This window comes from Brassica rapa, chromosome A09, assembly GCF_000309985.2.
Source record: "Brassica rapa cultivar Chiifu-401-42 chromosome A09, CAAS_Brap_v3.01, whole genome shotgun sequence".
Classification (NCBI taxonomy): domain Eukaryota; kingdom Viridiplantae; phylum Streptophyta; class Magnoliopsida; order Brassicales; family Brassicaceae; genus Brassica; species Brassica rapa.
The window spans coordinates 41783101-41807029 of NC_024803.2; the positions used below are offsets into that span (position 1 = coordinate 41783101).

The 23929-nt window shown below is 34.8% G+C and overlaps 6 protein-coding genes across 8 annotated transcripts; 3 read left to right on the plus strand and 3 right to left on the minus strand.

Annotated features, from left to right (window-relative positions):
- The first annotated feature begins 1191 nt into the window (after window positions 1-1191).
- Window positions 1192-3617, plus strand: LOC103842948 (probable xyloglucan endotransglucosylase/hydrolase protein 28). The gene is made up of 4 exons (XM_009119631.3): window positions 1192-1959; window positions 2055-2155; window positions 2306-2514; window positions 2955-3617. The coding sequence occupies exons 1-4, from the start codon at window positions 1776-1778 to the stop codon at window positions 3445-3447; spliced, it is 987 nt and encodes a 328-aa protein (XP_009117879.1). The 5' UTR covers window positions 1192-1775; the 3' UTR covers window positions 3448-3617.
- Window positions 3618-5146: 1529 nt separating this feature from the next.
- On the plus strand, window positions 5147-8002 carry LOC103842949 (RNA demethylase ALKBH10B). Its single transcript, XM_009119633.3, has 8 exons — window positions 5147-5377; window positions 5530-6072; window positions 6253-6356; window positions 6582-6699; window positions 6779-6895; window positions 6977-7089; window positions 7164-7318; window positions 7395-8002. The coding sequence occupies exons 2-8, from the start codon at window positions 5598-5600 to the stop codon at window positions 7798-7800; spliced, it is 1488 nt and encodes a 495-aa protein (XP_009117881.1). The 5' UTR covers window positions 5147-5377; window positions 5530-5597; the 3' UTR covers window positions 7801-8002.
- Window positions 8003-12311: 4309 nt separating this feature from the next.
- Window positions 12312-15818, plus strand: LOC103842950 (65-kDa microtubule-associated protein 7). 2 transcript variants are annotated; one of them, XM_009119634.3, is made up of 12 exons: window positions 12312-12401; window positions 12496-12668; window positions 13095-13298; window positions 13383-13643; window positions 13716-13931; window positions 13999-14154; window positions 14233-14392; window positions 14469-14620; window positions 14694-14781; window positions 14856-14929; window positions 15020-15094; window positions 15173-15818. In XM_009119634.3, exons 2-12 carry the CDS (start codon window positions 12591-12593, stop codon window positions 15494-15496), a joined length of 1788 nt encoding a protein of 595 aa, XP_009117882.1. In that variant the 5' UTR covers window positions 12312-12401; window positions 12496-12590; the 3' UTR covers window positions 15497-15818. The 2 variants fall into 2 exon arrangements, with proteins under 2 accessions (XP_009117882.1, XP_009117883.1); XM_009119635.3 differs by having other exon boundaries at window positions 12493-12668; window positions 15173-15496.
- Window positions 15819-16448: 630 nt separating this feature from the next.
- On the minus strand, window positions 16449-17848 carry LOC103842951 (zinc-finger homeodomain protein 14). Its single transcript, XM_009119636.3, has one exon. The coding sequence runs from the start codon at window positions 17137-17139 to the stop codon at window positions 16621-16623; it is 519 nt and encodes a 172-aa protein (XP_009117884.1). The 5' UTR covers window positions 17140-17848; the 3' UTR covers window positions 16449-16620.
- Window positions 17849-19032: 1184 nt separating this feature from the next.
- LOC103842953 (protein BASIC PENTACYSTEINE2) lies at window positions 19033-20745 on the minus strand. 2 transcript variants are annotated; one of them, XM_009119638.3, is made up of 2 exons: window positions 20505-20745; window positions 19033-20113 (listed from the first exon to the last, which is right to left on the minus strand). In XM_009119638.3, exon 2 carries the CDS (start codon window positions 20102-20104, stop codon window positions 19265-19267), a length of 840 nt encoding a protein of 279 aa, XP_009117886.1. In that variant the 5' UTR covers window positions 20105-20113; window positions 20505-20745; the 3' UTR covers window positions 19033-19264. The 2 variants fall into 2 exon arrangements, with proteins under 2 accessions (XP_009117886.1, XP_033134715.1); XM_033278824.1 differs by having other exon boundaries at window positions 20425-20643.
- Window positions 20746-21330: 585 nt separating this feature from the next.
- LOC103843185 lies at window positions 21331-21836 on the minus strand. Its single transcript, XM_009119890.1, has 2 exons — window positions 21649-21836; window positions 21331-21556 (listed from the first exon to the last, which is right to left on the minus strand). The coding sequence occupies exons 1-2, from the start codon at window positions 21834-21836 to the stop codon at window positions 21331-21333; spliced, it is 414 nt and encodes a 137-aa protein (XP_009118138.1).
- Between the last annotated feature and the right edge of the window lie 2093 nt (window positions 21837-23929).

The window sequence follows — 23929 nt, forward strand, 5'->3', positions numbered from 1 at the left end:
TTTTAATAATCCAGAGGTATTTGGCAGACCGAGACCCAACCGACTAGTCATTGGGAGGTTTGTCTATCGACACCAAATAGATCTGGTTGATCATAATGAAAATTAGATATACATGTCGTATGATCACAGAAACGGATAAATCTGAATTTAGTTTGTTTCATTTTCGAATATGGGGTGCTTATCACCTTTCCAAATTCGATGTACCACTCGACCAAGCTTGTGTGGTTGACTAGCTGGTTTTGATAGCATATGTGTAACTATAAGTCTAGAATGTTGGGTTTAATAGATTTAACTTTGCAGTATACTATGAATATATGCTTTTGATACCACCATAGATTTAACTTCTAGTTCTTGTAGTTAATCAAAGTTGCAATTACTTCGCTGCTGATTCGTACCATACCGCTTTTCTCAAAACAACCGGCAATTTTCAGGCATTAATTGGCTTTTCTCCGCCGTGTCAAACGTTTACATCTTGGCCACTGCTCCATGATGCTACCGTCAGGTCACAGCTGCGTTTTCAACTATTTTGGCGATTGGTTTACGCGATTCTCCTTCGATCGCGGATTGATTTCTTTATTAAGGGCAAATCTTAAAATATTCAATCACTTGGTCATGTCGGGAATGTAACGGGACGGCAAATGGGGAGGCTAATCAAATTGGCTTTTTATTTGTTTTTATTATCGTAAAGCCTCGAACCAACTTTTTCACCCAAGTGATTTAACTTTTTCTTTAAATGGGACCCCTTTTGTTCTCAAGTGTGAATATTTCTATCCATAAAAAATAATATTGGACTGTGTTATGGTAAATATAAACGAGAAGTACTCTTGGTTTCTAATTTTTTTTTTTTTGAAACACTGACAAAAACAAAATGTTCGATCTTTTCTTCCAAATTGCAAATAAAGAAGATTACTTTTGCAAGAGGAAATGGAGAAAAGATGAATGGGGTTTCTAATTATTTTCTGCTTTTTGTTCCCTTCACAATTTTTAACCCTTTTAACTCCTGTTTTATCTTAGTATTTTATAGAAAAATTATAATTGATACTAAAAATGTTGTAATGATTGAAACAAATACTTATACTACAGTATTTGTAGCATTTCATCTGTATAAATTTTCTTTCTTTGCTCTGAAAATAAAATAATTTTGAGGTGTGAGTGAGTCTACCTGTGAGTCTGTGACTATTTGTCGGGCGGGACACATGTGTAAGCACCAAAGCACCTTGTGCTTTATTGCTATTTTTTGTCAGCTTCTCTCCGTCTTTTATATATCTTTTGTTCTTTTCTTTATGATCTCCTAAATTTCAACGTGATTATATAGATTTTTCAATTATATAACTACTAGTTAAATTGTTAATCAAATTTTCTGTGATTAAATTGATCTTGTAATAAAAAGTGTGCTTAGTTATTAAGTTGATTATACATGTTTACATTCATGTCTCAAGATTCTTTCAGTCCAATGTACTACCAATTTTTTTTTGTTTTCTGTTCTTTTTTTAGTTGTTGTCAACATGTACTATTAATTCAGTGTACTAAATTTAAAAGTAATTATGAAGTAAGTTGACATTATAATAAAAACTTAAATTCTTAGAAATATGAACCATTTATAGCCAGACGTACTCTGCAGTCGATATCTTGGTATGCATGCTATTTCTCTCTTTCTCTTTCTCAACACACCTCCATAGCTCGCTCGTCCTCAACACGCTCAGCTATCCATTTATATCTCTTCTCCTTTTCTCCCTCGTAATACTATACACAGTTGAAATTAATCTTCAACAAGAATGGAGTTGCTAGCTCGATTTTTAGCTTTCATGTCACTCTTCACCAGTTTAGTCTCTGGATTTGCTCTGCAAAAGCTTCCTCTTATACAGTTCGACGAAGGTTACACACATCTATTCGGTGACCAGAATCTGATTGTTCACAGAGACGGAAAATCTGTCCGGTTAATACTTGATGAGAGAACCGGTTTGTCTTCTTGGTCCCTCTTGGGTCTTTTTGTTTCTGTTTTTTTTTTAAATAGTTTTTACTAATTGTTATATTGATCTGTAATCATTTTACAGGCTCAGGGTTTGTCTCAAATGATATTTACTTACATGGGTTCTTCAGTTCTTCTATCAAATTGCCAGCAGATTACTCTGCAGGAGTTGTTATTGCCTTCTATGTAAGCATAAATCTAATCTCTATTTCTTTTACTAATTAATTAAACATATTTCTTGAAGACTTTGTTTCACTATTTCAATGGGATTAGATAAGGAATACAAGGGCTAAATCTTTTTTTTTGTGTGTGTTTATGCATGTTTCTCATTATCAGCTGTCAAATGGGGACATATATGAGAAGAATCATGACGAGATTGATTTTGAGTTTCTCGGGAACATCAGAGGCAAAGAATGGAGGATTCAGACCAACATATATGGTAACGGAAGCACGCATTTGGGCAGAGAAGAAAGATACAATCTTTGGTTCGACCCAACAGAAGATTTTCACCAGTACAGTATCATGTGGTCTCACTCTCACATCATGTAAGTTTATAAACAAAACCAATTTTAATTACTAGTTAATCATCCTCTTAAGTCTCTGGTTCAGCTTAGAAAAGTTAACCAAGTCACTTGATAGTTTTGGGCTTTTATGAGTCTTTTAATGATCTATCAGACTTTTTAACCGTCGCCTGATGTTTCTATTAAAAGAAAGCCAAATGGGTTTTATGTGATGAATTAAATTTTTTTGTTTCATTCAACTTTATACGTAAAGCTAGTGGAGTGGAGTTTGGTTTCTTGTTCTGGAAACTTGTGTGCTTTACAGCTTTCGTTCCTGGCAATATCAGAGACCTAAACAGAGTATTTTTGGAAGAGAGAATCTTAATCCAGTCCACTAAAAAAAACCTGGAATCTTGTAACCAAAAATGTCATATTTTTAAGATAATTTTCAAATTATGATTCTTATTTTTTTTTATTTATGGCAGATTTTATGTAGACAATATTCCAATCAGAGAGGTCAAACGTACGGCGTCAATGGGCGGTGACTTCCCGGCGAAGCCTATGTCTTTATACGCAACCATATGGGATGGTTCCAAATGGGCGACCAACGGTGGCAAGTACGGTGTAAATTACAAATTTGCCCCATATGTTGCTCAGTTCACCGATATGATCCTCCACGGCTGCGCCGTTGACCCTATCGAGAAGGTTCTGAGCTGCCAAGACGGAGCCGAGGAGGATCTACGGCTAGCGTCGGAGATAACAGACTCTCAGAGGAAGAAAATGGACAGCTTGCGGCGGAAACACATGACTTATTCGTATTGTTATGACCGTACGAGGTACAAGGTGGCTTTGCCGGAGTGTGTGGTGAACACGGAGGAGGCTAAGCGGCTTAGGGTCTATGATCCGGTAACGTTCGGTGGGATCCCTCACCGTCATCGTCACGGGAAGCACCGGAGCAAGAGCCGCCAGTCGATATGATTTGGTGGTGTGTATTATTTTAGCTAGAGGGGTTTTTTTTGGCATTTTCTATCTTGTATAGGAATATGAATTATGGACTGAGCGATGGATTGACAGTACTGAGATATTTTTATTTACCCCCACTAAAAATTGTCGTGAAACATAATAATAAAAATATTTTGAATATTTTATTTGACACCAAAAAATTAACAGAATTGTTATTTGAAAACTATAAATTTAGGAATACAATGTCAAACTGGAGAAAGTGGCAATAAATAATCAAACACGAATATTCATAAAATAAGCAGATGGAATATAAGATATCAATTTTTGTTTTCTTAAGCTATTCTCATTCTTCATAGTTCATACTATGAATTATGCATGTATGGTCCTCACAATTCTTGGTTTTCAACAAAAATGAGTACGTTTGTTTATCCTGTACAAGTATTTCAATGGCTCCAATAAATATTATTGACTTTTTGGTCCTGCCAGCATATATTATTGACTTCACTGTCTATTTTACGTGAGGTGACCACATTGCACAATTCAGTTCATTCACATATACACAATGTGTCATCAACAGTGTCATTTCAAGGTGCATCGACGTTAGAAATTGTGGGTCCGTTTGGGATGACTTTCGTGCGATGTTTTCCGAGTTACACTTATTTTTCAGTGTAGAAACATTCAAACATGGAGCACTTGGGCGAAAACAAATGGCACCTTGAAGATAATCAATCTATGACAAACTTTAAATTGTTCGAAAAAAGATCGTATATATTTGTCGAAAATCATGTCGTGTAATTTGTATGGTTTAACAAGTGGTATCTCCAGATGGCATCTTCCTGAATCCTGGTGAAGATATCCATTGAGCCAATATGACATGTTTACTTTTACTTAGTGTTTTGGACCTTTTGGTTATAGAGGATCACATAAAATAAGAGTAAGATAAAACGTCAACAACATGATATCTATACGTGTCGTCTTAGTATACGTGGACGCGGTTATAGACAATTACATCCCATTAATTAATCAACGACTTTAGTAAAGAAAGCAGAAAATTCCGTAATTAGTGTAAGAATTAGATTGGATTACTAGTCCTACTCAGCTGACTCATCTTTCACAAAGTATATATGTTTAATATACGTGTCGATAACTACTGATCTGAATTATCTAAAGTTGTCGTAAAAAAAAAAAAAATTATCTAAAGTTTCATTTTACACAGTAAAAGTTGGAAACAACCATAAGACAAATCTCATATAATTAAACAAGTGACGAAAGTTCTTTTTGGGATTGTGTGTTCAATTTCAAAGGGACATAACTTCTAAGTTCCAACAAAGCCTACAATCTGTTTGTTGCAAGAAAATAAAACAAAACCTAGAATCTATCTTTGTAGGCCCATGTTTGATCCATATGTAAATCTTATCATAACATATCGGGTCACTAGGCCCATTTGATCGAAGAAAAATCAATCTTAATCATAATCAGCATCTTTAAAAAAGATGCGGAATCTCGATTACGTTCCAACTATGATTTGCACAAAACGTACCTTAACTCACTAATGTGAATGTAATCTTTCGAAATTATTATCGACGACCGAAAATATTAATTTCCAATAAAGTTTTCATGAATGAGGAAAAAACGAGATTGAGACTCATTGAGAGAGATGTGAAGTGATCTGAGTAAGCCACCATTTTAGACTCTGTTAAAACGCATGCGTATTAACTAGGCTAAACTTATCACTTACTTACCCCTTCTTGTCCTAAAAACAAAACCTAAGATCTGTCTCTCGTCTTGCCTTTTACGAAGCTTCCCCTTAACACTTTATACATCATCACTTTTAACTAGATTACACCTCTTTTATTTACTCAGCTTCACCATCACGACGTTATTCTCGCTTTTTTGTCAGATCTGCTCTGTTTCGCCTCATAATAAAAACCTTCACATTTTAATGGTCATTCATTCTATAATTTTTTAATTTAATTTAAAAATCCGAAATTCAACAACTTTCTTCCTGGGTTTTATCTGAATCACGTTAAAGTCGACATCTTTACACTATTTACCATAACATCTCCATTGAAGTTCTCTTTCCTCTGTTTTCTGCAGATCTGTTTGTAGGAAGCTTTGCCTTGCGTTTGAAAGAATCAAACTTTATTGTTACCACTTACCACCAAATGGCAATGCCACCGGGTAACTGGATCCCCGACGGGCGAGACGGGTTTATCTCGTGGATTCGTGGGGAGTTCGCTGCAGCCAACGCCATCATTGACTCCCTCTGCCAACATCTTGTCGCTGTCGGCGATCAAAACGAATACGAATCCGTTGTCTCGACCATCCAACACCGTCAAGCGAGCTGGTCTCAAGTTCTTTATATGCAGCAGTTCTACTCGATCGCTGACATCTCTCACTCTCTGCATCAAGCTGCTTTGAAGCGGCGGCAACAGGGAAGGCCTCAGCAAAGGCATTATTACAGTTCTGATCAGTTTGGAGGGAGGAGATCAGGGCCTGGATTTAACAAGCATCATCATGGTGGTGGTGGTGGTGGTTACAGAGGAGGAGGAGGAGGAGCTGAGTCTATGGTGAGAAACAAGAGTGAGATTAAAGTAGCAAGTGATGATAAGGCGTTGTCTGTTGCTGAGGAGAAGATAGGTAATGTGAATAGTCTTTTGGTGTAGGCTTATTAGCTTGCTTGCTTGTAAGAAAAGTAAAGTTTTTTTGGCTGTATATTGTGGAACATGTTAATAGTGGAAGCTCTAGATTCTTTGATTTTTCACTTGATATTAGACCTTCATTGAAATGTTATGGTTATGTGTTGTTACTTTCTTTCAGATAACAATCTCAGTTCTGAGAAAAAACAGGAAGAGAAAGATAAAGAGTGTCCTGCAAGCATGGCAAAGACTTTTGTTGTTGAAGAGATGTATGAAGCAAAGTTGGTGAGTTGTATGTTCTTTAATGTTTGTTTTTACTTTTTTTTTTTTGAGAAACTGTTTGTTTATACTTCACACCTACACTGTATTTCTTATTTTTTTGTTTTTGTTTTTTGTGTTTAATGTTTGTGAGTTGGTGAGTTGTATGTTCTTTAATGTTTGTTTACACTTCACACCTACAATACTAACTTCTGTATTTTTTTTGTTTTTGTTTTTTTTGTGTGTGTTTAGGTCAATGTTGTTGAAGGATTAAAGCTATATGAAAAAATGGTTGACGTCAGTGAAGTTTCTCAACTGGTATCTCTTGCAAACAATCTGAGAAACGCTGGAAGAAGAGGTCAACTCCAAAGTAAGAATCTTTTTTTATACACTCTTCTAATGAGTTGAATCTCAAGTCTTGAAAACCGTTGTTTCATGATCAAAAACAGGTGAGGCATATGTGAGTTATAAACGTCCAAATAGAGGACATGGACGCGAGATGATCCAGCTCGGTCTCCCTATAGCTGATACAATGCCTGATGATGATGAGAGTGCCAAAGTCAAAGGCAAGTTCTGTTAAAAAAAATGTTTTTTTTTACTTTATAATAACTGTTTTGGTTAAAACATGAGTTTTTTTTAAAATGCAGATAGAGGAATAGAGCCAATCCCATCGTTTATTTCAGACATCATTGAACGTTTGGTCTCAAAGCAAATCATACCTGTGAAACCAGACGCATGCATCATTGATTTCTTCAACGAGGTTAGATTAGTTTTTCTTAACTAATTAATCTGTTTTTCTTATAACTAAGTGCAAGTCTTGTTCTGAAACGATAGGGAGATCACTCTCAGCCTCATATGTTTGTTCCCTGGTTTGGACGACCCGTTGGGGTCTTGTCCTTGTCTGAATGTGATTTCACATTTGGAAGAGTCATTGTCTCTGACTATCCGGGAGACTACAAGGGCTCTCTCAAGCTGTCTCTCACTCCAGGGTATATATAACTGGTTCAAGCTTCACTCTCGAGTTTGTTAAGTTTTTGATCTTTCAATCCGTTTATGTTTGAACAGATCTCTTCTTCTAGTGGAAGGCAACTCCGCAGATCTTGCCAAGTTTGCTATTCACTCGATCCCAAAGAAGAGGATTCTCATCACTTTCACCAAATCTCAGCCGAGAAACTCTATAAGGGGAACTAACTGGAGTCCACCGCCTAGTAGATCGCCGCAGAATCATCACAACAGTGTTCAGCCGATATTCAAAGCACCTTCTCCTCCGCTTGCCACTCCAATGCCGTTCCCAGGTGGTGTCATACCTGCGGGAACGAGCTGGCTACTGCCACCACCTCAGCCAAGAGTGCCTGTCCCTGGCACTGGTGTGTTCCTCCCACCAGGTTCAGCCCAACAACAGGTTGTACTAGGCTCCACAGAGAAATCCAACGACAGCAATGGAAGCAACTGTGCAGAAGGAAAGATATAGAGAGCAGAGATAGAAACTTGGAGCTGCAGTTTTTAAACTATAAAAAGAGCAGCTACTGCTATGAAACGTTATCTCTTTTTGTTTTTTTTTTGTTTGCTACTTCAGAAAATTGTTTATTAGGAACAAAGAGAACGAGCGAAATTTACATGTTTTGACGTTTTCTTCTCTCTAAAATCACTTAGTTATCAACTTTACAATCAAACGTGCTTGTGAACTATACTTGTCAATACAACTCATCCACAAAATAGAGTTGTATCCATGCCATTCCTATAGTGTCCATCGTTTTCATCTACAATAATCATATGTTTGGGCTTATTGCTGGTTTAGTCCAGTTCCTCTAGTAATTTAGTAAGTGGGCTTCAGACTACTAATTATAGCATGATGCAGTCTGCAAGGTTGACTTATGTGACCCTTGAATCTCCATTGAATCAATGGTGGTCCTAGACAGTACCCCTACTGTAACATCAATCCGGTTAAGAAAGTCTCAAACCGGACGGTACAGATAGGGACATGTCTTTTGTCAGTTTCTGAAGTTAGGTCAGCATTATCTTTGAGTCAAAAGTTTTGACCAATTAGCGTTGGGGATGGGAATTCTCTAGCTGTATTCACAATCACACATATCTTGTATTCACCTAACGAAAAATTATTGAAACAGCACTGGGTTTGCTGATGTAATTGCCTAAATCATTTTATTCAACAACCTCTTCTTCCTCCTCCTCGATGCAATATATGACTGACTATATACTATTAGATCCATGTGCTGTTTGTGTCTTTACGTTAACAAAACGTAAGCTCTTTTCAGGTTACACGTGTGTTGATTAGTCTGTGTATGATGAATGGAAAGCAAATGCTTCCCAAAGAAACTGAATCATGTTGTCAGCTACTCATTGATCTCAAGGGGATTCTTCTCGTAATGAATTGGCGATTAGAGATCTATATATCTATAACTTGGACCATGTAAAGTACAACATGAATTTGTTTTGCATGTTTTCTGTTGATAGAAGTTTTGATATTATTAGGAACGTGATTCATTATTGTTCAATGTCATTGGTTTGTAGTCTTCTTAATGATCATTACTTTGTCACTAATCTTCTTACAATTGTATGAAGTAAAAACAAGTGTAAACAGAGAAATAAGAATAAAGGAAGTGGAGAGGAGGAGCCATTTGAGAAATGATGCATATATTCATATATACTATCTTTCTCTAATCAAACCCCTTCTGCCTTTTGTGATGATCACATTTTATCCTTTTCTCTTTCCACTAATAATTTTTTTTTTCCAGTTCTCATTTACATGATTACATCTTTAACTTCTTGTATAAGTTGAATCTATATAATATACGATATAATAAGCAATTAGTATCCGGACATGTGGGGTCGACCACACGCCCATTTTAGTTTTAAATTATCTTAACCCTTCAAAACAAATTAGAGAACACAATCTTCATCATTTCCTTGTTATTTCTTTAACGCAGAATCCATGCAAGTTCTCAAATGATATGTGTCATTTTTGCGTGTGTGTTTTATTGATTTGTGTAATAATCATATATAAAATGCATATAACTAACACATACGCAAATTGAAATTATATTCATGAACCAAGTATTACTAAGTATTTTTTTAATCGCACATCCGAAAAATAATTAAAGTTCAGCGAGCCATAGGAAATAAAAACAAACGTGTTCCTAGAATTAAATATGTTTAGATTTTAACAACCTCCATGGAACAGGAGACAAACACAATCTTTTTTATGACTACTCCATTGTCAATCTTGTTTTTTTGACTAAAAACTCCATTGTTTTCTAAAACCCTTTGTAATACTTCCTTGTTTTTCCTTTTTTGCCTTGGAAGTGTTGTATTTAGGATTACAACTTTGTAAGTTCCTTTTTTCATATTATATGATATTAACGTTTTAGCAAAAAAAAAACTCCATTGTTGATCTTTATATATTGTTTGTTTATCATTGATGCGCCAAGACAATATTATTGTACAACTTTGCATGAAATTTAATAATTCATATATGGAGTGGTTAGAATTTAAACTATCGGCTAATAATTCATTGTTTACCAGTACTGGTCGCCTTTTTTGCTGTTAACCAAAATGATTTTGACTTCTTTTTTTATATCAGCACCCACCTAAATTTATTAGAAATTGACTTCTCTGTACACTGATCTTGTTATGTTTGTATGTTTATGGTCAAGTATGGGTTAAGATACACACATAAAAATCAGAATATAAATAAATAGTGTCATAATAATTGCATATTTGATTAGTAGTTGCGGAGCGCAATAATGAAAGGTTTGGATAGGATTCTAACTTTGTGCCGATTTAATAAAGAGAATAAGATTTTCAACTTCTTAATGGAAACTAGTGGAGTGGTGTGACATTGGCCACCACCACATCCTCCTTTTGATTAGGCCACTTTGGCGTATTTTTCTTGTAAAAAAAACATTACAACTTTACATTAATGCAAAGCTCCATACACCAAAAAAAAAAGAAGAATTTATGTTTGCAAGTGCTTTAACTTTTTCTTCTCATGATAAAAGCTTCATTGCAATGTCGGTATTAGTCTATTCATTGCAATTGTTTTGCTTAGAAAATCAACTAGTTTATAATTTATACCACTTTAATCATATGATGCATATACTAACTTAATAGTTAATACATATTGGTTGGTTGGTCCACGACTGGCATATTCTAGTAACAGCTCAAATCATACAACGTATGCATATTATACACTATGATGACACTATACACTAGGGTAATGTAATGCATATTATATACTTCGAATACAACATCTCATTAAAGAAGCCAAATCTCATTCCTTTTTTCCTAATTGGCTCCCCTTTTTTATATTTTTTCATGTAACATAACAGGATATTAAATAACATTTTAAGTAACGGCCAAAAAATTAACATTTATGTAATATGACAAAAAGAAGCTCGGTTTTTTTTCTCATTAAAGGAAAAAAACTTCTTTCTTTATACATTCTTCAACGAGAATTCGGCCAAAAAAACCCTCAACTTTACACGAATTGCCAAAACAAACATGAATTTTGGGGCTGGCCAAAAAAACACCAAACTTTCATTGACTTTAGAATTAATTAACAATGTTTTCGCTGACTTGCCAATTTAGCACGCCGTCAACAAATTTAACAGAAATATTTGACGTCGTTTATTATTGACGTTAAGTGAAACGACGTCGTTTTCAAATGAGATGAAACGACGTCGTTTTACACGATTTGAAATTAAAAATATGTAAACCCCTGGATTCGAACCCAGGTTGGTTGGTTAAATGGGAAGGTATTTTACCACTGGGCTACTGGCACTTTCAATGTACATACTAACATGTTTATTTTTATTTGGTACATATTAAATATAAAAAATTCTCTAAAAACTTAATAAGATCTTTAAAATTCCAAAAAATTAAAAAATAAAGAAGATTTTTATAAAATTAATTTAGAAATTAAAATTAAAAATAAGATTTTATTTTTATTTTTTAAAAATAAAAACTCTTCCAAAATTTTCTAAAAACTTAAAACGATCTTTAAAATTCCAAAAAATTGAAAAAATAAAGAAATTTTTTATAAAATTAATTTTGAAATTAAAATAGAAAATAAAATTTTATTTTTTCTTTTCAAAAAAATAAAAAATCTTCCAAAATTTTCAATTTTTTTAATACATTTGCTAAAAGTTGAAATTAATTATACACACATAAAAAGTTGATAATTCTAACTTTAATTTTTTGCATTTTATTATAATTTTTAAAAATTTGGATTTTTTTAAAAAATGAAAATTTTGGAATTTTTTTGATTTTTTAAAGAAAAATAAATATTTAATTTTAATTCAAAATTAATTTTATGAAATTTTTGGAAGATTTTTTTATTTTTTTAAAGGAAAATAATTTTTTTTTTTAAAGAAAAATAAAATTTTATTTTCAATTTTAATTTCAAAATTTATGTTATAAAAATTTTCTTTAATTTTTGGAATTTAAAGTTCGTTTTAATTTTTTAGAAAGAAAAATAAAATCTTATTTTTAATTTTAATTTCTAAATTAATTTTATAAAAATCTTCTTTATTTTTTAATTTTTTGGAATTTTAAAGATCTTATTAAGTTTTTAGAGAATTTTTTATATTTAATATGTACCAAATAAAAATAAACATGTTAGTATGTACATTGAAAGTGCCAGTAGCCCAGTGGTAAAATACCTTTTCATTTGACCAACCAACCTGGGTTCGAATCCAGGGGTTCACATATTTTTAATTTCAAATCGTGTAAAACGACGTCGTTTCATCTCATTTGAAAACGACGTCGTTTTACTTAACGTCAACAATAAACGACGTCAAATATTTCTGTTAAATTTGTTGACGGCGTGCTAAATTGGCAAGTCAGCGAAAACATTGTTAATTAATTCTAAAGTCAATGAAAGTTTGGTGTTTTTTTGGCCACCTCCAAAGTTCATGTTTGTTTTGGCAATTCGTGTAAAGTTGAGGTTTTTTTTGGCCGAATTCTCATTCTTCAACATAACCTCTTCTCTCTTTTCTTGCAACTTTAGCTCGGAATTCTATGCTTCGCTGATCAATCTTTCTCCTCTCTGCAAAAGTAATGAGAAAAGCATTTTTCTATGTTAAGAGCTTCAGATCTGATACTTGTTAACTCTGCTGACTAGTGTTGTTTCTTTGATTTTTTCAAGCAGCCATTGTTCTCACAAGCTCTCCTCTCTCTGCTCTGGTTCAAGATTCTAACTTGTGAGAGAAAAGTAAGCGAGATAGAGAAGCAAAACTCGGTGAAATGCTTGAGATTGGAAGCCCCACGAGTCTCTGTTTCCGTACAAACACTACTTGTAATGCTCTGCTTCAAGAGCTTCAGGTCTCTTCTTCAACCTTTCTCCTCTGTTTCTTGATAACGGTCACTATAGGACAAAGTCTTCTACTTTTTAGGCTTAAGGGTTTACTGTGAACTTTGTCTCTCGTTCTAGAATTTGGGTTTTTTTGTGTAGTATTCAAATTATAGGATAAAGTCTTCACCTTTTCTTCTACATTTAGGGTTCTTGAAAACGATGCTTCACAGAACAACTCTGTTTTTTTCTTTCTATAGAATAATAAAGTCTTCTCCTTTTTTAGTTTAAGAGTTACTGTGAACTTGGTCTCTCGTTCTAGAATTTGGGGGTTTTTGTGTAGTATTCAAATTACATGATAAAGTCTTCACCTTTTTTCTTCTACATGTCTCTGTAAGAACTCTGTTTTTGATGGGTTTAATGGTAAATTTTGTTTTTTGTTTTTGGGTATGGAGCAGAAGATATGGGTTGATATTGGTGAGAGTGACGCTGAGAAAGACAGGATGCTAATGGAGTTGGAGAAGGAGTGTCTAGAAATCTACAGAAGAAAAGTAGATGAAGCTGCAAACTCCAAGGCACAGCTTCATCAATCACTTGTATCAATTGAAGCTGAGATTGCTTCTATAATGGCTTCTCTTGGAGTCTTAAACATCCATTCACCGGTATGTGAAAGTTTATCACTACTATCTTGGAAACAAAAGGGAAAGTTTTGATTTTTTTTTTTTTTTTAATTTTGGTTATTGCAGATTAAAGAGAAAGGTTCAAAATCATTGAAAGAGAAGCTTGCTTATGTGAGGCCTCTGCTTGAGGAATTGAGGTTGCAAAAGGAAGAAAGAGTGAAGCAGTTTGTGGATGTTAAGGCGCAGATTGAGAAGATGAGAGGTGAAATCTCTGGTTACAACAAAGCCACCATGATTGGTTCTTTGACTCTTGATGATGATCAAGACTTGACTCTAAGGAAGCTTAATGAGTATCAAACACATCTCCGCTCTCTCCAGAAGGAGAAGGTGAGGAAGATTTTTATCTCATGAATGCATAAGAAGATGAAATACTCATTTGTGCTTTGTTTTTATTTGCAGGCGGATCGTCTAAACAAGGTGTTGGATTATGTGAATGAGGTTCACTGTCTATGCGGTGTTCTTGGAGTTGACTTTTGTCAGACTGTTAGTGAGGTTCATCCGAGTTTACATAGGACTAACCACGAGCAGTCTACAAACATTAGCGATGAGACGTTGGATGGTTTACAGCAAATGATTGAAAAGCTGAAAACTGAGAGGAGACTCCGCTTTCAAAAGGTTAGATAGTAAAACATGTCTTCAATCTCAATGGTATGGTTTAGGATTTTAACCTTTTGTGTTGCAGTTGAAGGATGTGGTGGAGTCACTTTTGGAGCTATGGAATCTAATGGACACACCTCAAGAAGAGAGAATGAGATTTGCAAGAGTCAGTTGTGTTGTGAGATCATCTGAATCTGATGTCACTGAGCCAAACATCCTTTCTACTGAAACAATTGAACAGGTTACTACTACAAACTTTAAATGCCATTAATCTCATTCAAGATCTCTGAGTTTGTGTATTTGCCTTCTACGTTATTAGGTTTCTGCAGAAGTAGACCGTTTCAACAAGCTGAAATCTAGTAGAATGAAGGAGCTTGTGATGAAAAGAAGGTCTGAGTTGGAGGATCTTTGCAGAATGGCTCACATTGAACCTGACACAAGCACATCTCTTGAGAAATCAACTGCACTGATTGATTCTGGTAAAAAGTTAACAAGAGTTTTATGTTATTATCCTCACAACTGGTTCTCTTGCTGATGATCCTGACGTTTCTTCAGGGTTAGTGGACCCTTCAGAGCTTCTTGCTAACATCGAAGCGCAGATAAACAGAATCAAAGAAGAGGCACATAGCCGGAAAGAGATTATTGATAGGATTGACCGTTGGCTATCTGCTTGTGAAGAGGAGAACTGGCTAGAAGAATACAACCAGGTAAGAAAACTTTTCTTGAAACTCTGGTTTGTTGAAGGGTGTAACTGAGTTATAGTACCTTGTTTGGTTTCAGGATGAGAACCGCTACAGCGCTGGAAGAGGAGGACATGTGAACCTAAAGCATGCAGAAAGAGCTCGTGTTACTGTAAACAAGATTCCATGTATGTTTTTCTTGTCTCTTGTCCACTACATTCACATGAGATCTTTTTAGCTTATGTTTATTGTTTTTCTGAAGCAATGGTTGACAATCTCATCAAGAAAACGCTTTTATGGGAGGATCAAACAGAGAAGTCATTTCTATACGATGGTGTAAGTAAAAAGTAAACATTAAAGTAGTAGACACATTCTTAGATTTTGAAAGCTCACTCCTTTTGACTATGGCTTACTGGTTTCCTCCAGGTTCGATTGGTATCCATACTTGAAGATTATAAACTGACAAGGAAACAACAGGAAGAGGAAAAGAAACGTTACAGGGTTTGTCATAATGCTCTCTTTGTTAGGTTTGTTAATATGGCTTGAATGTTATAACGAGCTTGTCACGTCTCTCTGCAGGATCAGAAGAAGATGCAGGATCTCTTATTAAACCGGAGGGAGTCCATTTATGGATCAAAACCGAGTCCAAGAAGAAGCACCAGCGTAAGAAAGGCTAACGGTTACAGTGGGAATGTATCTATGCCTCCTACGCCTCGCAGAAACTCAGCAGGAGCAGCAAATAGCGACGTTATGATGACCCCAAGATCTTACTCAGGTCAAAATGGATATTTCAAGGAAGTGAGGAAACTGTCAACAGCTCCTTTAAACTTTGTGGCTATACCAAAGGAAGATTCTGCTTCTACATACACTTACTCTGAACCAGATTCGCCGTTACATAACTGAGTGTCTGTTTGAAGCAGTTAACGGAGTAGGAGTTGGGAGGTTAGAGATGAATGTGATCAGAAGGAGGTGTAATTTGTTGACATATTAATGACCGTTATGTGTGTGTGTGTGTGTGGCACTTTGAGTTGACTTTTTGTGACTGACTTTAGGATATTAATAGTAGAAGAGTAGAAACTGATGGATGTTATGTTCTTATTAATAGCTTCAAGATTGTCTTTTCTATTTGGTGTGTTGGTGAATTTGTGTAATGTGTGTGTGTGTATATGGTGCTCTTTGTTTGCTCACCAGATGCAGGTATTGAGAGATATTGTTTGTTTGATTACAGAGCCAATGGTCAGAGACTTTTTAATTTGAAAAATCGCTTAACGAGCTTTCTCCAAAAAGTTCTTATTGGTATTGAAATGCCCAATAACATTCTATAATCCTTCTGGGCCCATATACGAGTTGAGATGTTCATTATTGTAGATTACTTTCTTTTTAGTCAACTAATATGGTTTTGCGAATATTATATAATTTATTTTTATTATTTTCTAAAAGGAACTATTACAAGTTTTATTGGACTTTGATTACGTCATTAAAATTTTTAGTAACAAAATCTCAAAATAAAGAGACAAATTCACTGTTGAGTTATTTCCGTAACCAATTGTCTTTTCATTATTCGATTACAAAAAAAATAAATTAGATATTCAGTAATAATTCGTGGTGAAAACAAATAATTATGTATTTTTGTTCAAAAAAGCAAAGACATGTATTTATTGTTTCTCATTGTCCGTCGCTGTTAACGTTATTAGTCCACGGTGCATTTCAACTACTTAAAAATTATTTTCGCATAATATTCTGATTGGTTAGCAGTAGTGGCCACAAATTAAGCGTCAGCTAGTTGTCTTGTCAAAACTCAAAACCCACCGACGTAAAAGTAGGATTAATAAAGACGATTAAGGAGTGAAGCCAGTAGTAATTAAGGACATCATTAAATAAAAACACACGCAATAAACTCCTAGTAATAGTAACAAGATTATTGCATTAAAATAAGAACATCAAGGATGACAAGAAGAATAACATTAGGAGTGAAAACGAAATGGAACTAGAATTATGCTACTTTTAACTAAGGATTTAGTTAATGATTAGTGATAAAACTTTTTGTTATTGTTAACCCAAGTCTTGAAAAGATAACGAGTAACACCAATCCTTTCGCAGAAGACACTTATCTCTTCTCTAACCGCTCTCTTATCCTTCAACGTCCATCCCAGCTTCGCCGCGTAATCTCTCATCGCCTCTCTTTGCTCCGCCGTGAATTTCGACTTCCTTCGACGCTTCACTGTCATCCTCTCTTCCGTAGAAGTCTCCTCCGTGTCCTCCTCCTCCTGCTCTTCTTGCTCTTCTCTGTCCTCCGCAGCTGCTTTCCATTTCAGCCTCGCCAGCTGCTTCACGCGCCTCAAGCTCGTGAAAGGGAACCGCGCGCGAGTAACTTGACCAGAAGGTTGTACTTCAATGCGACGGTGGTAGCTCCGGTGGCAACCACAGGCGGCGCAGAGATCTCCCGTGGATGGTTGAGAGTACTCGCGGCAGCCATCGACAGCGTAAGAGCCGAGCTTGGCCGCGTGGTTGCGCATGCATTCTCTGTAGAGACAAGAACTCTGCATCTCTTGTTTTTCTTTCTCTCTAATAGTTGTTTTTGAGAGTTTTGAGTAAATAAAACTTGGTTTTAGGCTTTGGTTTGGGTTAAGATATGATATGCTGTGTGTGTCAGAAAGTAGGAGTTGGGAGTTACAAAAAGGCAAAAATTACTGCCTTAAGATTTTGTACTTACATGTTTATTAGGTGTCATAATAAATGTGAAACCTCTACTTTTTGAACTGTTTTACTGGCTTTTGCTTTTTTCTTACGTCCAATAATTTTCAAAATTGATTTCATATCTTAACTTTAGCTCATAGAGTTGTCATTTACCCATAATTATTGTTCAGAAACCGGTTGTAGCCAAGTTTTAGCTAGTGTGGTGAAATGGTTTTGATAGCTTCTAACAAATAAGTAAGAGATTAGAGAAACCAGTAGTAACCAAAAAATGTAGTAGACTTTTTTTTTTTTTGTAAAACAAAATGAAGTAGACTTGTTGACAAAAAATAGTTGTATTAATAAATTAAAGTATCTTTTCATTTTTGGCATCTAAAGAAAAATACCTATAGACAAATCTATAAACTGTTTTGTAGTAATAAGATTTATTAATTTTAAACTAAACCAATCAAGAAAAGATTAATTTATTAGTAATGAATAATATCATGAGTTTGGATTGTATGAGCGACTGAGTGGTCACATGTATTCTAAATATGATAACCAGAATATCTATACTATTAAAGCAGGATTCTATTGTCATAATTACCTTAGGGGCATGTTTCCTTCACTAACATTGTATGTTTCATTAAGTGCAATTAAATAATATTAATAACAAATCTATATTGGGTCATTATCCAGCCCAAATCAAATCTCTCTTGGGCCATTTGGGCCTATTAAAAAATCAGATTCAATTCTCACTTTTTTTTCCTTTGGGCCATTGAGTCCAAGTTAAAATAATTTTTTTTCAACTATTCTTAATTATTATTTTTTTCTTTTCTTAATATAATTTAAGCATTCATAAAAATAATTGATTTTTTTATTGAAAAGTATAAATATTTATTAAAAGTATATAATTTTTTAATTAAAATATTAACCACATAGTAAAATTAATTTATCAGAATTATACCAACTTAATTCATAAAAAATAAAATTTAATTTTTTAAACATAAATAGTCATTTAAAATGAAATACGATAAATAAAGATAAAAATTTTAAGTCTTTTATAAAATAAAGCACAAATATATGAAAATGTAACATTTACTAAATATTTGTCAATTGAAAAAAAAAAACAAAAATAAACCCGCGCTTTAAAAGCGCGGGTCAAAATCTAGTTTATAGTTTAAATTTAAAAAATATTGTAAACACTAGTCACATGTTTTCTAAATACATTGAGAAACAAAAATTTCAATTAAATGCTACTAGTCACAGTATTGATACTTCAAAAAGCAAAGATGAGTTGATCTTAACCATTCAGATTTCATTTGTAAGGAAAAGAGTCCGAAAAGCTTTCTTTTTCTTAGATGATTAGCAAAACCGGTTATGAATTTTCAAGCAATTGTGTGACCCACAAGTTGAATATCTTGGCCGCATGTTTATTGCATCTACTTTTCATTTGTGTAATTAGCAAACTAAGTGGTTAGTTTACAGTTAAATTATAACAATCACACCCTATAGAGACAGTCTAATCAAATATACAAAAAAGTTCATAAGCAGACGTCTCTCTCTCTGTTATCTTTTCTCTGTCTTAAACTCCCACCCCAATTTCAAACCACACGTATTACCTTAGTACTTGGTAGCATTAGATTTCAAACCACATGCTTTCCTTACTACTCTGTTTGTCTCTAATCATGTTTATTATTAATTAAATTTGGATTGTTAAGGAGAACAAATTCAACGACTAGTACAAATTATTGCACGGTCAAGGGTAATCTGAGAAATAAAAACATTTAATTGAAAAGAATTATCTGTTACAACTTACTATTACAAGTCAGTGAAATGTTTATAACGATAACAGAAGGAAGGAAAAAAATACAAAAAAAAAGAAGAAGAAGAATTCAAACATCCCTGCCGATTTTCTAAGTCGCTTTCTTCCTCTCAGACAAACAAACAAACAAACAGACCTCCAACAAAAAAGTAAAGCAAAGTAACGATAACTAATCATCTGATGGTGACGAACTTGTTAGTCCCATGTCTTGCCCAATGGCTCTTAAGATCAATCGGGCTCCCAAAGTTGAACCCATCAGAAGCAAGTTTCTCAAGCACCTTCTTAAACGCGCCTTGACTCATCTTCCTCCCCGAGATCCTCGCCCCACGCCGCTTAGTACTCATCGGCAACGGATGCATCGATATGTTCGTGGTGCAACACGCAGACTGCCAACCTCCACACCCCCAACGGTAGCATTGCTGAGGAGCTCCAGTGCAGGTGCAGACCGGTACGGGTAAACCGGAAATGTCCATGTTCACTCCGTTGATAACCAGGTCGAAGCTTTTCTTAGCCGGTTTGACTCGCGAAACGTTAGCGTTGTTGCTGTCACCGTTCTCCTCTTTTGGTTTACGAGGCTTCTTCGCCTTTGTTGCGGCCCCACCAGCTTTCGAATTAGGCTTTCTCTTCTTGGTCTCGATAATATCCGGTTCGCATTTAACCGGGTGTTCATCGGTTTGATGATGGTGATGGTGGAGATTCATGTGCATGGATGGGGATGAGGAAGTTTGGGGGAGGACATTTCCGTAATTAGGAGTGGTTGTGGCGGGTAGCATGTTGAAGAACTTGTCTTTGTGTTGGTTAATCCAATTGTAGCTCATGTGAGGCTCAGGGTGGTGGTGCTGGTGGTGGTATGAACCGGTTTGGCCGATCATTAGATTAGGATCTCGACCGGGTAGAAACGGTTTAGTGTTCCGATCAATGGTTGGCATTAGCTGCAAACCGAGGTTACCTTTGAACGATGTAGCAGCCGCTGGTTCGTAGTAACCCCAATTGCGAAACCCATCGTCATCCATCGCAAAGATCTACAAAAAAAAAAAAAGTGTTCAATAAAATAAAAAACAGATTCAGATCCAAATTCAGACAGAACATAAAGCTCAGTTTCTTTCCTGTTCGTGTCGGAATGCAGCAGAGCAAAATTAACATTTCTTATACCAATAGGTAAAAAACGTATCAGATCTTGTGGAAACTAACATGCAGATACAATATAGAGATTATAGATCTGGAGAATCCAGAGCTAGATCTAAGGAAACTAGACATGGATCGAGTATTTCAACAGCCAAAATCTAATGAAACTGTATATATATATAAAGAAAAAGAGAGGGGGCAACAGTACACAGAAAGGTCCCATTGTAAATTCAAAGGAGAGAGAGACATGATAGTAGATGGTAATGGATTAGGAGAGAGAAAACTTACATGAGAGAGATTTGGTTAAACAAACAAGCGGGTTTCTTTAAGGGAATTTTTTTTTCCCTTCTGGAGAGAGAGGAGAGAGAAACCTGAGAGAGAGATTGGGGAAAGAGATTGAAGAGAGAGGAGAGAGATGATATGATAAGGAGAAGGGGAAAAAAAAAAAGAGATCTGAAGAAAGGGAAAGGGTTTTTATTTTTGAGTGGAACAGAAGAGAACCCTAAAATTGAAACATTTTCTAATTAAAAATTATTATCTGTTTCTAAAATAAATATCCTAAAAGGCTTCTTTCAGACTATTTTTATGTTTGGTCTGTGAAGGAACATAAAAGATAAGGAAAGCCATTTGAGAAGAAGACAAAAAACCAAAGCCCACGCACATTAAAGTCTTTCCTTAGACATCTTTTCATTACCAATTTTTTAAAAGGCAATGAGATCATTTGATTAAAGGAGATTACGATGGGAGAGGAGACTATACATTTATTGAATGAATATTATTCTTACTATAATCTTTTGTTACATATGGGTCGTGGATATAACATGTTTACTATTTATAAAAAAGAACATTTCCAATTCTAGTTGTGTAGAGCACGAACATTTTGGTAAATATATATACTTTCTATGTTCTGTGTTTCCAAACTGAGACAGACCCTTTTAAAAACTATCGAGTTGCATCTGTTTCATTCCCATATTCTATACACTTGCATTGATCATAGCCAGAGCTTGTCCCTCACAACATTCTATGGACAATCAAATTCAAATTCAAATAGACATAAACTGTAAAATGGTTTCATCACTACCTGAGATTATCCATCCATAGATCCTCATCATTCTTAGGCCGCTTTCTCTTTTCTCTTCTTGGACGTAAGATTCCTACGCAACTCTTTTTTCAGCTCTCTGTTTTGCTCCCTCACACGTTCCACTTCTTGCTCCGCTCTATCCAGCTTGAAGGTGAGAAACTTTCTTTCGTTGTGCATCTCTGTCACCAATGAAACCAAAGAGGCAGCCTTTTGCATTGACGGTTTCTGATCCCATTTGCTCAACTTAGTCTCGTCTTCACTAACGATCGTTGCCAAAACTGAATCAACTAAAGATTCATGCTTCTTAATTACAGAATACACGTGTCTCAGTTCTTGATTTTTTTCTTGAACCCGACAAGCTGCTTCCCTGGCCCTTTCTTCTTATTCTTCAGAGCCTGCGCGTTGATACTCGCCTCAGATCTAACGAGGTCGATGACTTGGTCTTTCTCCTTCAATCTTGAAACCGAAGACATGTACTGTTCATATAGACGAAGCTGAGACCCTTGAGCCGCGAAGAGTTTCTTCTGGAGAGCATCCATGGTGATCGGAATCTCTAAAGAGTGATTGGTCGTCTCCACGTCTCGCGGGAGATCCACTGTTGCTTGATCCAAAAGAAATCTCAAACTCTAGGGTTCAAAACTGAAGAGGTTCTATTTATTCTATGAACTTTTTTGTGATTGGGCCGAAATACAAAAGCCCATATGCCACTGTGCACACAGAGCAAGAGACTCTTAAGAGATCAAAACACACAACAACGAGTTGATAAGTGTTCTGACATTTGATTAGATATACAATGAAGCAGTGTTGATCATCTTTTACAATCTGTAAAATATACTATAAAGAAGAAGAGAGACTCACACCTAAAGAAACCTCTTAATGAAAAGAAGAGATGCTTCTTTAGACTATAATCAAACAATGTATTGTGTCTCTCTATTCGTTCTAACAACCTATGTCTTTGTCTTTCTTTATTCTAGCAAAATTCTTAAGGAGGCAGAAGAAGAAACTAGTGTAAGAAGATAGACTTCTTACTCGCATTTGATCGATCGATTATGATATTTGCATGTTGACACACCAATATTTGTTTACTCACTAATTGAAAATAGGTTTGGCAGAATAATTTGGCCCAAAAGAAAGGTTTGGCAGAATATTAAATTGTCCCACCTGTGAGTTAAGTGTAATTATCTTTGCAAAGTGCTTAATAATTTTCTCTAATAATCGTTTATAACTGTTTAATTGTTTTAGATGTTACAAAATAAATTTAGGAAAGCTAACCAAAAAAAAAAATATTTGTAGGGACGATGAAGAATGACCGTTGATGTTATATGATAAAGAAAAATATCCAACTTGCTGCAGTTCAAATTAATCGTTATGAATCCAAATTACCCATAATCAAGATTCAAGTCATTTAAATTATACTTAAATTAATTACTTTGCATTAAACAATCTAAAACATTCATCAATACAACACGGTGCAACGTTTTATACGGCATGATTACTGCAAGCTGGTTTTATATTTGAGAAAAAGACCAAAATAACACTAAATCAAGTTTTTGTTCCCAAATTAGCACTTAAGGCCAAAAGTCACAAAAATAGCATTCAAGGAGTGGGGTTTAAGGTTTAGAATTTAGGGTTTAGGGTTTAGAGTTTAGGTTTTAGGGTTTAGAGTTGAGAAGTGAGGTTTTGGGGATAAGATTTCAAATTTTGAAAAATAAAAAAAATTAAATTTTTCAAAAGATAAAATGTTATTTTGGTCATTTTAGTTTTTGAGTGTTTTTTTTGTGATATAAACTTAGAAATGTGTTATTTTGAAGATTTGCCCTTTCGATTTTGTAAGGAACCAGTGAGAAGTTACAACATTTCTACCTTTCTAATGGATCCATTATCTGGAGTTGAACTTTCCTAAAGTATGTGGTTTGAGCTACTTGTTTGTGTATTAAGACCTTGCTCTTGATTGTCTACATCATTTGTTAGAAATGTTTTGGACAAATGGTTCTGCTTGCTGGCCCTCTGGAGTTTTGATCTCTTTTGAAGGTATGCATTTGTTTTGGATATGCATACCGTGACCGATGACTATCCACTAAGCTGTACTTATGTTATGCTCATGTACCCCACTTTTCCATATAACTGGGGTTGGGAAACATTTCTGTTGCTTAGAGCACTTTTAGTCTTTTGTTTTGATTATTTTATATATGAGTAGTTTCTCAATTAGATTTTAGAATTTTCAAAAAGATTTCAACGTTAGACGTGGACGTTGATTTAGGGAATTATCAATTGATTTCATAAACTATGTTGATTTTATTATTGGAACTTGACTCACAAGTATCAGCAAATGTATGTGCATATGATTGCAATTGAAAGTGCGATGATTGCAATTGCATATGCTAAAAAGTTTTCTTCCAAAGCATTCAAAGTCTTCAAGTTTTCCAACACATAATCTAGAAATTTCCTTCATCAAAATCTTTTTTCTCTCCATAAACAAATAAATTTATCAGAAAACTTTCATAAATCAAATCAACATTAGAAACTAAGTGGGAATAATTGAAAAAAAAAGGAAAAAAAAGAAACCATTATAACCTCATGAAGTGACTTCACGTTAGGAAGAGGAAGTTTTGTGACTTTCTTTTTTCCCAAC